The sequence below is a fragment of the Nerophis ophidion genome, linkage group LG22 (assembly GCF_033978795.1).
Source record: "Nerophis ophidion isolate RoL-2023_Sa linkage group LG22, RoL_Noph_v1.0, whole genome shotgun sequence".
NCBI lineage: Eukaryota > Metazoa > Chordata > Actinopteri > Syngnathiformes > Syngnathidae > Nerophis > Nerophis ophidion.
Genome location: NC_084632.1, coordinates 1,016,945 through 1,032,485, shown reverse-complemented (window position 1 = coordinate 1,032,485; position 15,541 = coordinate 1,016,945). Strand labels below are relative to the sequence as shown.

The 15,541-nt window shown below is 40.5% G+C and overlaps 1 protein-coding gene and 1 long non-coding RNA gene across 4 annotated transcripts; one reads left to right on the top strand and one right to left on the bottom strand.

Annotated features, from left to right (window-relative positions):
• Window positions 1-18: 18 nt before the first annotated feature.
• On the bottom strand, window positions 19-14,604 carry LOC133540384 (tripartite motif-containing protein 16-like protein). Of its 3 annotated transcripts, XM_061882928.1 has the most exons (10): window positions 14,354-14,604; window positions 13,604-13,749; window positions 9,820-10,207; window positions 5,537-5,632; window positions 5,234-5,452; window positions 4,967-5,114; window positions 4,845-4,886; window positions 1,282-1,332; window positions 969-1,207; window positions 19-850 (listed from the first exon to the last, which is right to left on the bottom strand). In XM_061882928.1, exons 3-10 carry the CDS (start codon window positions 10,180-10,182, stop codon window positions 557-559), a joined length of 1,452 nt encoding a protein of 483 aa, XP_061738912.1. In that variant the 5' UTR covers window positions 10,183-10,207; window positions 13,604-13,749; window positions 14,354-14,604; the 3' UTR covers window positions 19-556. The 3 variants fall into 3 exon arrangements, with proteins under 3 accessions (XP_061738912.1, XP_061738911.1, XP_061738913.1); XM_061882927.1 differs by lacking the exon at window positions 13,604-13,749; XM_061882929.1 differs by lacking the exons at window positions 5,537-5,632; window positions 13,604-13,749.
• Window positions 1,771-5,675, top strand: LOC133540386 (uncharacterized). Its single transcript, XR_009803614.1, has 2 exons — window positions 1,771-5,188; window positions 5,264-5,675. It is a non-coding gene; the product is annotated as an uncharacterized LOC133540386 (long non-coding RNA).
• Window positions 14,605-15,541: the final 937 nt, after the last annotated feature.

Sequence of the window (15,541 nt, the reverse complement as noted above, 5' to 3'; positions counted from 1 at the left end):
AATAAATAAAATAAATAGTTGAATTTTAATGTTCATTTATTTACACATTTACACACAACACTCATCTACTCATTGTTAAGGGGTGAATTGTCCATCCTTGTTTTTCTAACCATATGCATGTACAGTAGATGGCAGTACTGTCCTGTTTAAGAGTGTCACAACATTGCTGTTTATGCAGACTAACTGCTTTATGGTAGAGGAAAACGTGACTGCTGTTGTTGTGTGTTGTTACCGCGCTGGGAGGACGTTAATGAAACTGCCTAACAATAAACCCACATAAGAAAGCAAGAACTCGCCCTACATCATTCTACAGTTAGAACGTCATTGGGCAGACACGCTGTTTATACATGTCACTCAAGTCTGCATGGAGCTGGAGGGGGCGTGGCCTCCAGCTCCGCCTGAATTTCGGGAGAAAATTTGTCCCGGGAGGTTTTCGAGAGGGGCGCTGAATTTCGGGAATCTCTCAGAAAATCTGTGAGTGTTGGCTAGTATGACGTGTATACACACATAACATGCTATGTTGTAGACTAGAGGGAGATCAGCTTCTACGTCCATGTCAGTCAACACAGGTGAGGTTAACGGAGGCCCCGGGGCCGAGCCACACTGTCGGGTACAGAGGCTGGTCAAAGTCGCTCTCTATTTGGTGCAGTAGCTGGATTCCTGCAGGTGTCACCGAGTAGAAACACAGCACTCCTGCGTCGTGGTCCAGGAAGACTCCGATTTTGCGCGATATTGTGGCGGCGGGAATGCTGACCATATCGTCGCCGTGGGTGAAGGTGAAAGTGGAAGGACCGCAGAGAAGACTCCACGATAGACTGTTGTGTCCAAGCCTGCTGTCATTGGATGTCCCCTGAACGCAAAGAAATAATCATAAGATCTACCAGCCAGAGCACCACGGTACCTGTTTGCTAAACTCTACTGGAAACAAAAATGGTCGTTTATGCCTCGTCTTAAACAAAGCTAGTCACCTTTCTTTTCATGTTTTCATAGGCGAGTCCCAGTGCCACCTGCTGGCCACCCCAGTCAGCTTCCCAGTAACAGCGTCCTTGCAGACCTTCTCGGCACATGGCCTGAGCCCAGCTGTCAAAGCGCTCGGGATGGACCGGGTAGGACCGCACCTCTCCTGTCCGACCCACCGCACGGTTGCCTGCGCTCAGCGACAGCTCCTGGTGCGCCGTAAAAGGGTCCCAGGAAAGAGGATGGAAATCTAAAGAAAAGGCATACTGATGACATGAGGAAGAAAGAGCCGCTGTTACTGGTGAGAAAACCACAACTACTCACATGGAAGCAGATCACTTCTGTCGCTGTAGGACTTCTTCACTGTCCCACGTCCTGAAAATGAACATTCAATCTGTCCACATCAGCAAGAACACATTCATTATGAAATGATTCTCTTCACTATAGTAGGTCATAGTACTTACAAACCTCGTTATAGGATACAATTAAACTTCTTGAGGAAAAATGACACCATGAATTGATGAAGGTGGACCCCGACTTAAACAAGTTACACTTATTGGGGTGTTACCATTTAGTGGTCAATTGTACATAACATGTACTGTACTGTGCAATCTACTAATACAAGTATCAATATATCTTAGGGACTTATAGACTATCTCTGTTGCAGCAGCAGAGTTTATTCTGTCTCGACACTTTGTATTTAAATTTTGTATTCCATTCTTCCCTTAAATGATAATGTTTACATTGATTGTTTCACATGTATTTTTTATATATGTCGCTTTGGATAAAAGCGTCTGGCAAATACATCAACATATATAAACACCTAGAAGTCTTTATATCTGCTAAAACCACCAATCTGTTTCACTGGATTCAGAATAAAACCACATTAATCTTTATCTTCATTTATTTCAACTTCATGTTATTCAAATATGACATTTTTAAATGTATTTAATTTCTTTGACAAGCAATTCTATTATAGTCATACTCTTGTTCGCTAGCGGCTACAATTTCAGTACTATTGAAGATCTATGCTCCAACTCCGTGGTGATCTTATTTTTACAAAATACAACTAATAGTACGTTAATGTTAAATCTCACATGTGAAAAGTAATCCCCTGATTCCTATTTTCAACAGTGTGCTCATTTGAGCGCTGTCCTGTCTGTCAACTGTCAGTTTGGACATCTCGCTGGCTCCTCATCACCACTTCAAGATGGCGGGTGGATTTCTCGTGTCATAGCAGCCAATGCTGCGTCAACTTCTATATCTATGATGGAAACAGTATACAAAACCCATTATTTTTTGGTCTAAACTAGTGCTGTCAAAAACTGTGGAATGCCGGAGCCTTCATTTTGGCCCGCGAGACGTCATTAGTTAATAAGAAATGTGGCCCATGGGGTGTTCACAAATCATTTTGAACATCGGATAATTTGATCGCTGCTAACTTGCCATCATCTTGTGGACAGCGTCAGTAATTTAGGTCAATGACCATGAATTGTGGTTCCAAGTGTGTAGCACAGCATATACTTATATGACTCAATCCAAACAACTTATCGTACTCATGGCGCCAAAAAACTTTCCACACTTATCCGTGTTTGGCGCATTTAAGCTGATGGATATTTTTGATTGTTTGCCAAACTTTGGAGGTCGTCACGGAAGTAAACAAGTTGTGAGTCAAATGTTCACATACTCTCAATATCCAATCATAGTATTTAGTTTATATCATTATATCAATACACAGTAAATATGTACACATATATACTTAATGCTTAGGCTATTGTTACTTTACATGCAGTCCGTTTTTAGTCCAACACTGAACCCGAGTCAAAAAGTTTGGACAGAGTGTGCATAAATGATCAAAATTTGCACAAATGTTAGCATGAAATGTTAGCATGATAACATAAGAAAAGTAAGCCTACTTCTAAGATGGCGACAAATATGAGAATCCATGATTTGTAGGTTCAAATGAATATTTTCTAAAATACTAGCATTAAATGTTGGCATGGTCACGTTAGAATAATAACAGCAAAACTTAAGTACTTCTAAGGCGTCACCAAGTATCAAAATCCATGATTAAGTTCAAATTAATAACATTTGCCAAAATACTTGCTTAAATGTTTGCATGCTAATGTTAGCATGATAACATAGGAAAAGTTAGCATAGTTCAAGATAGCACCGAGTATCATAATCAATGATCTTTAGTAGAGATGTCCAATAATGGCTTTTTTGCCCATATCTGATATTCCGATATTGTCCAACTCTTAATTACAAATACCGATCTATAGAGTGGTGGATTTAACACATTATTATGCCTCATTTTGTTGTGATGCCCTGATGGATGCATTAAAGGTTTTCCAAAATAAGAGAACAACTTCAACTCAAGTTATGTAAAAAAATGCCAACATGGCACTGCCATATTTATTATTGAAGTCACAAAGTGCAATATTTTTTTAACATGCCTCAAAACAGCAGCTTGGAATTTGGGACATGCTCTCCCTCAGATAATCTTGATACCCACTACAACTATGGGAAATACTATACTTTGACTTTCACTAAGTCTAAGTCTGCATTATTCTTTATATTTTTTAAACGTGCCTCAAAACAACAGCTACAAAAACAAAGAAGGCACACAGCTTCAGTCCAGACTGTACTAGAGTAATAAAGTAAACAATAACATAATCCTCTAGTGCAAGACTGCCTGGCATACTGTATAACAGGAAATTATAAACTGGGCTCAATCTGCCCTGCTCCAAGGTCTTTGTATGAGTCACACAAATGTGCTGCAAGCTGGTGGTGAGTGCTTGAAGTGGCCTACTAGTCAGTCAGAGCTTCTGAAATGCTGCGTTGAGACAGCACACCTCCGTTCACTGCAAGCTGCAATGTGTGTGCCATGCAGGGCAGACTAGCCACACCAAACTCTACCGTCGTGTGTCGTCCCTGACCACAACTTGAGCTTTGGCCTTGGGTTTTTTTTGTTGTATTTTTGTTTTTTCTCTGGCGGAGTCTTTAAGCGACAACTGTGTGGTACTACTTTTTTTCGCTGTTTGCTTTTCATCCATTTTCCGCTTTTATTCCTCCTGTATCTCCTTATGATTCTTGAAGAGGTGGTAGATCAAATTGCTTGTGTTAAAGGAAGAGGTCTTTGTTCCTCCTCGCTTAACCAACTTACTGCAGTCATTATAAATTGCCAGTTTTTTATCCGTCAGACACTTTAAAATAATCCCAAACCATTAGACATTGTGTCAGTCAGTCATCGAGCGAGCTTGCTTGTTAGCCACGGCTACAGCACCGGCAACAATACACTCTTGTTATGTTGCGCTCGCGGCGGTTTGCTGAGGTTATCGTGCTGCAACTCCTGTGTTGTGTGTGTGGAGAGGGAAGGGCCTGCTGACTTGGTTTATATTCGTGTTTTACCAAATATGTACCGCTCAGTACAACAGCGTTTTAAAAAGTCATTCCTTTTTAATTCTTGAAACGAATACCGAAAATTTCCGATATCACATTTTAAAGCAATTATCAGCCGATATCGGCAGTCTGATATCGGACATCTGTAATTTTTAGGTTTAAATGAATAGACCTAGATACAATTTGAGCATAAATTAACATACTAACGTTAACATGCTAACACATTAGATGTTGGCAACAACTAATATGGCACACAGTTTCAAAAGCCAAGTTTTTAGGTTTGAATCCAATACATTTTGATAAAAAGTGAACATAAAATGTTGGCATTTTATAATGAAAACAGTTAGCATACATGCTACTGTTTACAGTATGTAAATGGTCGCATGCTTTGCAGCAGGCCTATAATAATAATAATAATAATCTCAAAACAATAGAAAAGTATGTACATAAGTTGGAGAAATATAAACATTATACTTTATGCTCACCTCTGTTTGACTTCTGCGACTGCAGCATGTTGACATTTTTTACTGTGAAAAGCCAAGAAACAGATTTGCAGTGTCAGTATAATTGACAACAACAAGAATACATTAGCGTTGAGGATAAACACCTGCAGTGCTGATGTTGGTAAAGTGTGCCTGGTAAGAAGTCTGCAGGTGGTCCTTCATGTCGGAGATGGCTCTCCTCACGCTGCCAAAAGACGCGTGTGGATTGAGTGTCAGAGAAGGTTCTTCTGCCGCTGGACTGCAAAACGTATTCTGCACACAAAAGTCGATCAGAACCCTGCAAACAACTTTGGAAGATGCCATTACTGATCCAGAAGAGGTGAAAGGTTAGGTTGATTAAAAATGGCCCGAGATGAGGATTTGTTGCTTACAGTCAGATGCTGATCCTGCGCTCCTTGCAGCGCGGCGTCTCGCTCTTTCAGCTGGCAGATTTGTCCTTCCAGGTGATGCAGCAAGTTCTCACAGCGAGTCGACTCCGCCTTCTCCTGAGCCCTGATGAGCGCCTTCACTTCCACGCGACGACGCTCCAGAAACGTTTGCAGCTCCGCAAAGATCCTGCTGGCATCCTTGACTGCTTCCTTGGCGCGGTGCTTAAAAATATGGTACATGATGTTTGTTATTATCAGTACAAGTCCAAAATGGACAGATGGGAACGTGTGCTTTTTATTACTTACAGAGAAAGACTTCAAGTTTTGTTTCAGCTGCTGAACTTCACCTTCTTTCTCCATAATTTGCTCGCCAATATTTCTACGCATTTCTTCAAAATGTTTCTACGGCAACAAGAAATAAAAGACTACTTTTTACTACCACATATATCAGGCCTGGGCAATTATTTTTATTCTGGGGGCCACATTTAAAGAAAAAAATGTCCGGGGGCCAATATATCTATTTTTAGGAACACTAATACAAAACCTCACAATAATGTCTGATTGAATGCTAAAAACATGACAGACCGCCTTAAAAACGTAATGGAATTTTTACTTTTTCTATGAAGGATAAAACACTGAATGTAGACAACATATGAAAGTCACACCCCCTTTCCATCCACATATTTTACAATGGAGTGAAACACAACAAAAATGCAACAGTGAAATATGAAACGTGAAAGGTACAAAATAAAGCCACCTACAATCTGATATATCACTAAGCTTTAGAACTTTGTTGTGAAAATCTCCTTCCGCGTCTGTGGAAACGCTTCCCGCCCACACTGCTTGGTGCCTCTTCTGAGCTGCTGTGACTCACATTACCAAAGTAACTAATTAGATGACCATAGTAACTAATTAGATGAGTGGAGTGGAGTGAATTATATTTATATAGCGCTTTTCTCAAGTGACTCAAAGCGCTTTACATAGTGAAACCCAATATCTAAGTTACATTTAAACCAGTGTGGGTGGTACTGGGAGCAGGTGGGTAAAGTGTCTTGCCCAAGGACACAACGGCAATAACTAGGATGGTACAAGCGGGAATCGAACCTGCAACCCTCAAGTTGCTGACACGGCCACTCTACCAACCGAGCTATGCCGCCCCTGTGACCATAGTAACTAATTAGATGGCCATAGTAACTAATTAGATGACCATAGTAACTAATGAGATGACCATAGTAACTAATGAGATGACCATAGTAACTAATTACATGACCATAGTAACTAATTAGATGACCATAGTAACTAATTAGATGACCATAGTAACTAATTAGATGACCATAGTAACTAATTAGATGACCATAGTAACTAATTAGATCCATAGTAACTAATTAGATGACCATAGTAACTAATTAGATGACCATAGTAACTAATTAGATGACTATAGTAACTAATTAGATCCATAGTAACTAATTAGATGGCCATAGTAACTAATTAGATTGCCATGGTAACTAATTAGATGAGCATATTAACTTATTAGATGACCATAGTAACTAATTAGATTGCCAAAGTAACTCATTAGATTGCCATAGTAACTAATTAGATTGCCATATTAACTAATTAGATGACCATAGTAACTGATTAGATTGTCATAGTAACTAATTAGATGACCATAGTAACTAATTAGATGACTATAGTAACTAATTAGATCCATAGTAACTAATTAGATGGCCATAGTAACTGGTATATCATTTAAAAGCGCAGATTCCAAGCATTGAAATACTTAGTATAGTTTGAGACTTGCGGTCATTAGAAAACATGACAGCACATAATGGGAACTACACTTTCAAACCTTAATGAGAATGTCTGATGGGCCAGACTGAGAAGCTTAATGTGACCCCCGGGCCTAAATATGCCTAGGTCCGATATGTATCAAACTATATATTCCTACCACAGTGTTCAGCTGTCAATGCATTTGTTTATTCAAGCGATGTCCGATAATATCGGACTGCCGATAAATGCTTTAAATTGTAATACCGGAAATTATCGGTATGTGTTTCAAAAAGTACAATTTATGACTTTTTAAAACGCCGCTGTAAGGCTGTATTTTTGTATTTATTAAGGTGTTTTGTTGTGCCCTAAAAAGTGTTAATACTGTAAGTATTGGACTAACTCCCCAGCTGTTTGTAATGTGCATCTTAGGACGTGTTTACACTGCACACCAAATCTGATTTTTTTGCCCTCAAGTGACATAGATCTGAGTTTTTTTTTTTTTTTTTGCCAATTCTAAACGCTCCAAAGTGCTTTGAATCTGATCTTTTGGCATCAGATTCAAGCCACTTTAGGAGGTAGTCCTGATCCGACTGGAATCTGATCTTTTCAAATGTGACTGCAGCCTAAACACAATGTAGCCTGAATGTGATTTTTTTCGTCGCCAAAGGAAATGGATATTCCATCAAAAATCTGGTTTTGTTTATTTTAGACGACCAAATTTTCAGAGCATAACTTGTCAACAGTGCGCAAATAATAGGCTGTATGTAATATATGAGTACATAATTTGATTTAGAAAAAATAGCGTTTGTTGAAAGACTGGAATTGACGCTGTGGTGCATCTGCTTACATGCGAGTTGAAATACAAAGCTAACATAGATCCACACTGATGTCAGTGTCTCCTCTGGAGTTGAAATACAAAGCTAACGTAGATCCACACTGATGTCAGTGTCTCCTCTGGAGTTGAAATACAAAACTAACATAGATCCACACTGATGTCAGTGTCTCCTCTGGAGTTGAATACAAAACTAACATAGATCCACACTGATGTCAGTGTCTCCTCTGGAGTTGAAATACAAAACTAACATAGATCCACACTGATGTCAGTGTCTCCTCTGGAGTTGAATACAAAACTAACATAGATCCACACTGATGTCAGTGTCTCCTCTGGAGTTGAATACAAAACTAACATAGATCCACACTGATGTCAGTGTCTCCTCTGGAGTTGAATACAAAACTAACATAGATCCACACTGATGTCAGTGTCTCCTCTGGAGTTGAAATACAAAACTAACATAGATCCACACTGATGTCAGTGTCTCCTCTGGAGTTGAAATACAAAACTAACATAGATCCACACTGATGTCAGTGTCTCCTCTGGAGTTGAAATACAAAACTAACATAGATCCACGCTGATGTCAGTGTCTCCTCTGGAGTTGAATACAAAACTAACATAGATCCACACTAATGTCAGTGTCTCCTCTGGAGTTGAATACAAAACTAACATAGATCCACACTGATGTCAGTGTCTCCTCTGGAGTTGAAATACAAAACTAACATAGATCCACACTGATGTCAGTGTCTCCTCTGGAGTTGAATACAAAACTAACATAGATCCACACTGATGTCAGTGTCTCCTCTGGAGTTGAATACAAAACTAACATAGATCCACACTGATGTCAGTGTCTCCTCTGGAGTTGAATACAAAACTAACATAGATCCACACTGATGTCAGTGTCTCCTCTGGAGTTGAAATACAAAACTAACATAGATCCACACTGATGTCAGTGTCTCCTCTGGAGTTGAAATACAAAACTAACATAGATCCACACTGATGTCAGTGTCTCCTCTGGAGTTGAAATACAAAACTAACATAGATCCACGCTGATGTCAGTGTCTCCTCTGGAGTTGAATACAAAACTAACATAGATCCACACTAATGTCAGTGTCTCCTCTGGAGTTGAAATACAAAACTAACATAGATCCACACTAATGTCAGTGTCTCCTCTGGAGTTGAAATACAAAACTAACATAGATCCACACTAATGTCAGTGTCTCCTCTGGAGTTGAAATACAAAACTAACATAGATCCACGCTGATGTCAGTGTCTCCTCTACTTTACAGCCATTAAATATATGACATATATACTTCCATTTACTTTCCACGTGGAAAGCACTTAATTTGTTAGGTGTGGCGACTTTAAGTTTGTGGCAGTAACGACTTCCTCCCAGTCAACTTTCCTTTTGTTGTCACTTTATCAAAGCGTGCACGTGACGTTGAGGCCACATTGGGGCCTGTGCACGTTTACATTGGCGTCTGACAAAAATCACATTTTACTTGCAGTGTAAACAGTCAGCTGGAAAACAGATCTTAAAAAAGTCAACATTTGGGGCACTTTAAACCTACGGTGCAAACGTGGTCTAAGTTGTAGATTTTGTTTCCAAAGTTGGAGGTGTTAAAATCGCCGTGTAAAATTGCTAATGCTAACATATAGCAGCCTCAAGCTAACGCATTTGTGGAAAATTGGAGCCTATTTTTTAACTTTTTTTTGGAGTGTTTTTGAGTCAGTTTCATTGCTGGCATTGAAAAGGCCCGCTCTCAGTGCTGCTGGTTGATTGCTGCCTGGACTGGCAACCGGGTCTGACGTCACAGTGAACCGAGGTACCAAAGCATGGTACCGTTGGATTTTAGGTGAATCGGTGACCGGTAGTACCGGCGCGATTCAGTTGGTGCCAAAAAAGTATCGGATTCGGTACCTATTCCTGAACTTGTCACTTGTAACAGGTTCATACATACAGCTGTAAGGCTCGTGTACATCTACTCACCTCCCCAGAGGTCCTCCCTGCGTGGACTGAGGACACGTCAAAGGTGGGATGCTCAAAGCCTTGGGTCATGGAGAACGGCGGGTCCTGGTAGAAGGGAGGAGCAGAGGGACCCTCACTTAGCTGTGCAGCTGCCAGCCTTTGGATCATCTGTGTCAGCAAGGTGTTCCTGCCCAGGGTCGGCCTGGGACTGAAGGTGACTCTGCAGTGTGGACAGCTGCAGACCATTTGACTGTCCCAGTAGCTTGTCAGGCAGCTCTGGCAGAAGCTATGACCGCACGGGATGCTGACCGGGTCCTTCAGCACTTCTAAACATATCGAACAGCTGAACTCTGCTGCATTCAAACTGAAATGAGCTTGAGCCATCGGAGCGGAGACGGGACACCAAAACCTGGAACAGGTAGGGAAATCACAAAACCTTTACTTATTTTTTTCAACAGTACAGTGGGGCGTCGACTTATGAGTGTTGTCTCGGCTATTTCAAGTCCAAATTTGTGTTACAAGTGTTATTTGTCACATGCAGACTACACCACAGTGAAATGCTCTTCAGATATTGCGTACAGTGGCATCCAAACACTAGTTACACAATCTCATACACTAAGTACAAACATTTGAATAGCTCTGCTGTACATTAATTACAAGACCATGAGTTGCACAATAAGTATGGTAGAAGTATCCGTACAAGTAGAAGTACAGTAGTCAAATACAGTACCAGTGCAAGATCAAATGACGACAGTATAGGAAGCAACAAATATTAAGGTGTCTACAATTATTTGGCTATTGAGTAGTGACAGTAGTATGAAGAAAGGTAATGGGACAGTATGATTTCTTTGTACTCTTGTTTTTACATTATTGAATGGACAGTATTGTAGGTAATTGCAGTGGTAAGTAAAGTGATTCTTGTGCAGGGGTCTCAGACACGCGGCCCACGAGACGTTATTTTAAAAACATGTTTTTTAAAAACATTATTCTCTGTGCGTCGGATAAATACAAATATATTACACAACCCCAAACATGTCTTTTTCTAAGCCTGCAGTGAAAAAAAGGTTAGTGATGAGCAAAGACAATTCCAGGACTAGCGGGAGATGCAATATTTCTTTGAACACCATGAAAAGTGGGAGATGTAATATTTCTTTGAACACCATGAAAAGTGGGAGATGTAATATTTCTTTGAGCACAGCAGCAACCCGACGTGTCTTATTTGCACAGAGAAAGTTGCGGTGCACAATTCTCCTTTTGTTCATTTATATTTAGATTTTATTTTGTGCTGAAAATAATAAAGCCATTTAAAAATATTTATTTTAAGAAATATTTTCTTGCGGCCCAGCCTCACCTAGACTCTGCATCCAGTGGCCCCCAGGTCCATTGAGTTTGAGACCCCTGTTCTTGTGCAACTGTGATAGTGTTAATCAGCAATGCAGGTGAGCAGTCTGAGATGCAAACATTCCCCTCAAAACATCTGCTCTTACTCGCTAGCATTAGGGAATAGCGAGCTTTGTTTTCCCACCATTTGAAGGAAGAAAGTGAGTGTGAAGGACAGTCTGTGGGGGAAGAAGTGCATTGATTGATTGAAACTTTTATTAGTAGATTGCACAGTACAGTACATGTTATGTACAATTGACCACTAAATGGTAACACCCCAATAAGTTTTTCAACTTGTTTACTACTCAGTGTCCTCGTGGTTAGAGTGTCCGCCCTGAGATGGGTAGGTTGTGAGTTCAAACCCCGGCTGAGTCATACCAAAGACTATAAAAATGGGAGCCATTACCTCCCTGCTTGGCACTCAGCATCAAGGCTTGGAATTGGGGGTTAAATCACCAAAAATTATTCCCGGGCGCGGCCACTGCCGCTGCTCACTGCTCCCCTCACCTCCCAGGGGGTGAACAAGGGTGATGGGTCAAATGCAGAGAATCATTTTGCCACATCTAGTGTGTGTGTGACAATCATTGCTACTTTAACACTTTAAGTCGGGGTCCACGTTAATCAATTCATGGTAACATTGACATTCATTGAATTAATCCATCCATTTTTGACCACTTGTCCCTTTTGGGGTCGCGGGGGGTTCCGGGGCCTATGTCAGCGGGCGGAAGGCGGGTTACACCCTGGACAAGTCGCCAACGCTTCACAGGGCCAACACAGATAGACAGACAACATTCACACACTAGGGACCATTTAGTGTTGCCAATCAACCTATCCCCAGGTGCATGTCTTTGGAGGTGGGAGGGGCCTATCCCCAGGTGCATGTCTTTGGAGGTGGGAGGGGCCTATCCCCAGGTGCATGTCTTTGGAGGTGGGAGGGGCCTATCCCCAGGTGCATGTCTTTGGAGGTGGGAGGGGCCTATCCCCAGGTGCATGTCTTTGGAGGTGGGAGGGGCCTATCCCCAGGTGCATGTCTTTGGAGGTGGGAGGGGCCTATCCCCAGGTGCATGTATTTGGAGGTGGGAGGGGCCTATCCCCAGGTGCATGTCTTTGGAGGTGGGAGGGGCCTATCCCCAGGTGCATGTCTTTGGAGGTGGGAGGGGCCTATCCCCAGGTGCATGTCTTTGGAGGTGGGAGGAAGCCGGAGTACCCGGAGGGAACCCACGCAGTAACAGGGAGAACATGCAAACTCCACACAGAAAGATCTCGAGCCCGGGATTGAACTCAGGACTACTCAGGACCTTCCTATCATGAGGCACATGCACTAACCCCTCATTGAATTAATTAAATTATAAACATGTGTGTAGTCAATTTGATGGAGTCCAGCCAAAGATGTTATAATGATATCAAAACGGCGGACATTTATCCATGAAAATGTGTAGTAGCTGCTTTAAGGAGATACCGTAGAAGTCGGCTTTCTGAGGTAAATATTGTACATTGCTAATATTACATAGTTTTATTAACTACTGAAGTTATTCTAACATTCTATTGTATTTTTACATATAATATTTCTTATCTAAAAATGTATTTATTTTTAAAAGGCTTGTTGCATGTTCAAGTCCTACTGAAAGCCACTACTACCGACCACGCAGTCTGATAGTTTATATATCAATGATGAAATATTAACATTGCAACACATGACAATACGGCCGCTTTAGTTTACTAAATTGCAAGTTTAAATTTTCCGCGGAGTTTCTTGTTGAAAACGTCGCGGAATGATGACGCTTATGATGACGTGTGTTTGTGAGGTTATTGGTTGGAGGCGACATACTCAGTGGCCTAGTGGTTAGAGTGTCTGCCCTGAGATCGATAGGTTGTGAGTTCAAACCCCGGCCGAGTCATACCAAAGACTATATCAATGGGACCTTTTACCTCCCTGTTTGGCACTCAGCATCAAGGGTTGGAATTGGGGGTTGAACCACCAAAAAAAGATTCCCGGTCACGGCACCGCTGCTGCTCACTGCTCCCCTCACCTCCCAGGGGGTGATCAAGGGTGATGGGTCAAATACAGAGAATCATTTCGCCACATCTAGTATGTGTGTGACAATCATTGCTACTTTGACTTTAACTTGACATACTAACTCAGCACCACTTACGGCTAAAAGTTGTCTCTTTTCATGGCATAATTACACAGTAATTTGGGGCATCTGTGTTGCTGAATATTTTGCAATTGGTTCAATTAATAATGGAGACGTCAAAGAAGAATGCTGTTGGTGGAAAGCGGTGTATTGCAGCTGTCTTTATCACCGAGACACAGCCAGTGTTTCTTTGTTTGTTGTGAAGCTTTAACACAGAGATATCAAGCGAACATTTTTCTCTATGTCAACCAGCATGTTTTTGGATGGGAAAATTGTGATATATATCTTACCGGAGACATCAGTGGATTATGCGTCCTCCTGCAGTAGCTGTCAAAAAAGGCAGCTGTGATTTTGGCTCCTCGGCTTCTCTCTGAGAGACGCGTGTTCACCGCAGCCATCCGACTTTGAGGTATGTCTTTACAATTTCACTAAAACACTAGTAACACAACAAGCAGATAAGGAATCTTGCAGAATTATCCTAGTAAATGTGTCTAATTACATCTGAAACGCTCACACTGCCGCCGCCCGGAGCCGTCGCTTTTTATTTTTTATTTTTCTGTCCGAATCGCTCTCGGTGCTGGTGGCCATGATTGCAAACAATGTTCAGATGTGAGGAGCTCCACAACCCGTGACGTCATGCGCACATCGTCTGCTACTTCCGGTACAGGCAAGGCTGTTTTATTAGTGACCAAAAGTTGCGAACTTTATCGTGGATGTTCTCTACTAAATCCTTTCAGCAAAAATATGGCAATATTTGGAAATGATGAAGTATGACACATAGAATGGAGCTGCTATCCCCTTTTAAATAAGAACATCTCATTTCAGTAGGACTTTAAAGATGTTCTGTTTTGGCAGCCAGGCACTGATTGAACTGATTTTAACTCAATGAGCGACGTTGAGTGAACTCCTCAATACTGAGATAGGCTGCAGCACCCCGAAAGGGATGAGCGGTAGGAAATGGATGGATGGAATACTTTACCAATACATTCAACACAGTAATAATAAACAGAGGTTTAACAAAGTATATCAATTTGACTCACCAGTCACGATGTGTTGCAAACGCTGCACTTGCGCACCTACACGAGTCTTGTGAGTATTTAGTAAATAAAGACACTGCAATACAAGAATGTTGTACTCGACTTAAATGTTGTACTCAAATGTTGTACTTAAATGTATTGGACACAAATGTACTTAAATGTACTGTACTTAAATGTTGTAATGTACTTAAATGTTGTACTTAAATGTTGTATTGTCCTCAAATCATAATGTTGTTCTCGAGAGTCGCCATCTTGGTTACGTAACGGAAAAGGCGGGACTTTTTTGAAAATATATATATTTATTAAATAACTTGATATTGTTTTATACCGAGTGAACATGTAGTGAACATATGTACAAAAACAAATATAAATTATTTTTGATATTAAAATATTGCGATTGTCACTTCCGGTCCGTGTAGATTCTCGGATTTGCCATAACTACACTACCAAAGTTGGATTCCCAAGAACAATACAACGTGTAATGTTCTTGCTTCAGAGTGACTGCAGAAATTATGAGAGTTTGTTCCTTGAACTTTAATAACAACGCATCAGCGGCATCTCATAACTGGCAACATCACTAGTCAAGTAGCAACTCCACTCCCCGTACTTCCTGTCTAGCGACGTGACTTCAAAATAAAATATCTTACGTTCTGGTGAATTTGCCTTAATTTTTTTATTTTAATGTATTATTATTTAATATATATTATTGTTTTAGTTGCTTAAGAGATATTCCTGGCTCTGAATTGGTATATTGCTATTTTGATGTTTTTGTGCATTATTTGTTGCCGTAATCATTAAACAAGCAGGTTACTCATAAGTTACTCAGTACTTGAGTAGTTTTTTCACCACATACTTTTTACTTTTACTCAAGTAAATATTTGGGGGACTACTCCTTACTTTTACTTGAGTAATACATCTCTAAAGTAATAGTACTCTTACTTGAGTACAAGTTCTGGCTACTCTACCCACCACTGCCTACAGTACAACATGCCTTTACCCAAAAATAACTTAAAATTGTCCAGTTAAGAATATTTTTCAACATTTTCCAAGATGTTATTATTCATTTTAAAAATGATTAATCTAATGGTATACCAATTACTTACCAGGAAGTTTTCAAAATGCTGATTTATAAGATTAAAACACAGGATAACGATTTTAGTCAAATAAAATAAAATATTTGTATCAACAAAA

Bases quoted from the DNA above. Each gene is read 5' to 3' on its own strand.
- LOC133540384 (XM_061882928.1), bottom strand. From the start codon at position 10,182: ATGGCTCAAGCTCATTTCAGTTTGAATGCAGCAGAGTTCAGCTGTTCG. The intron at 4,887-4,966 runs GTGTTTATCCTC...GGCTTTTCACAG, and splicing joins TACCAACATCAGCACTGCAG to TAAAAAATGTCAACATGCTG. The intron at 851-968 runs GTGACTAGCTTT...CTTTGCGTTCAG, and splicing joins ATGAAAACATGAAAAGAAAG to GGGACATCCAATGACAGCAG.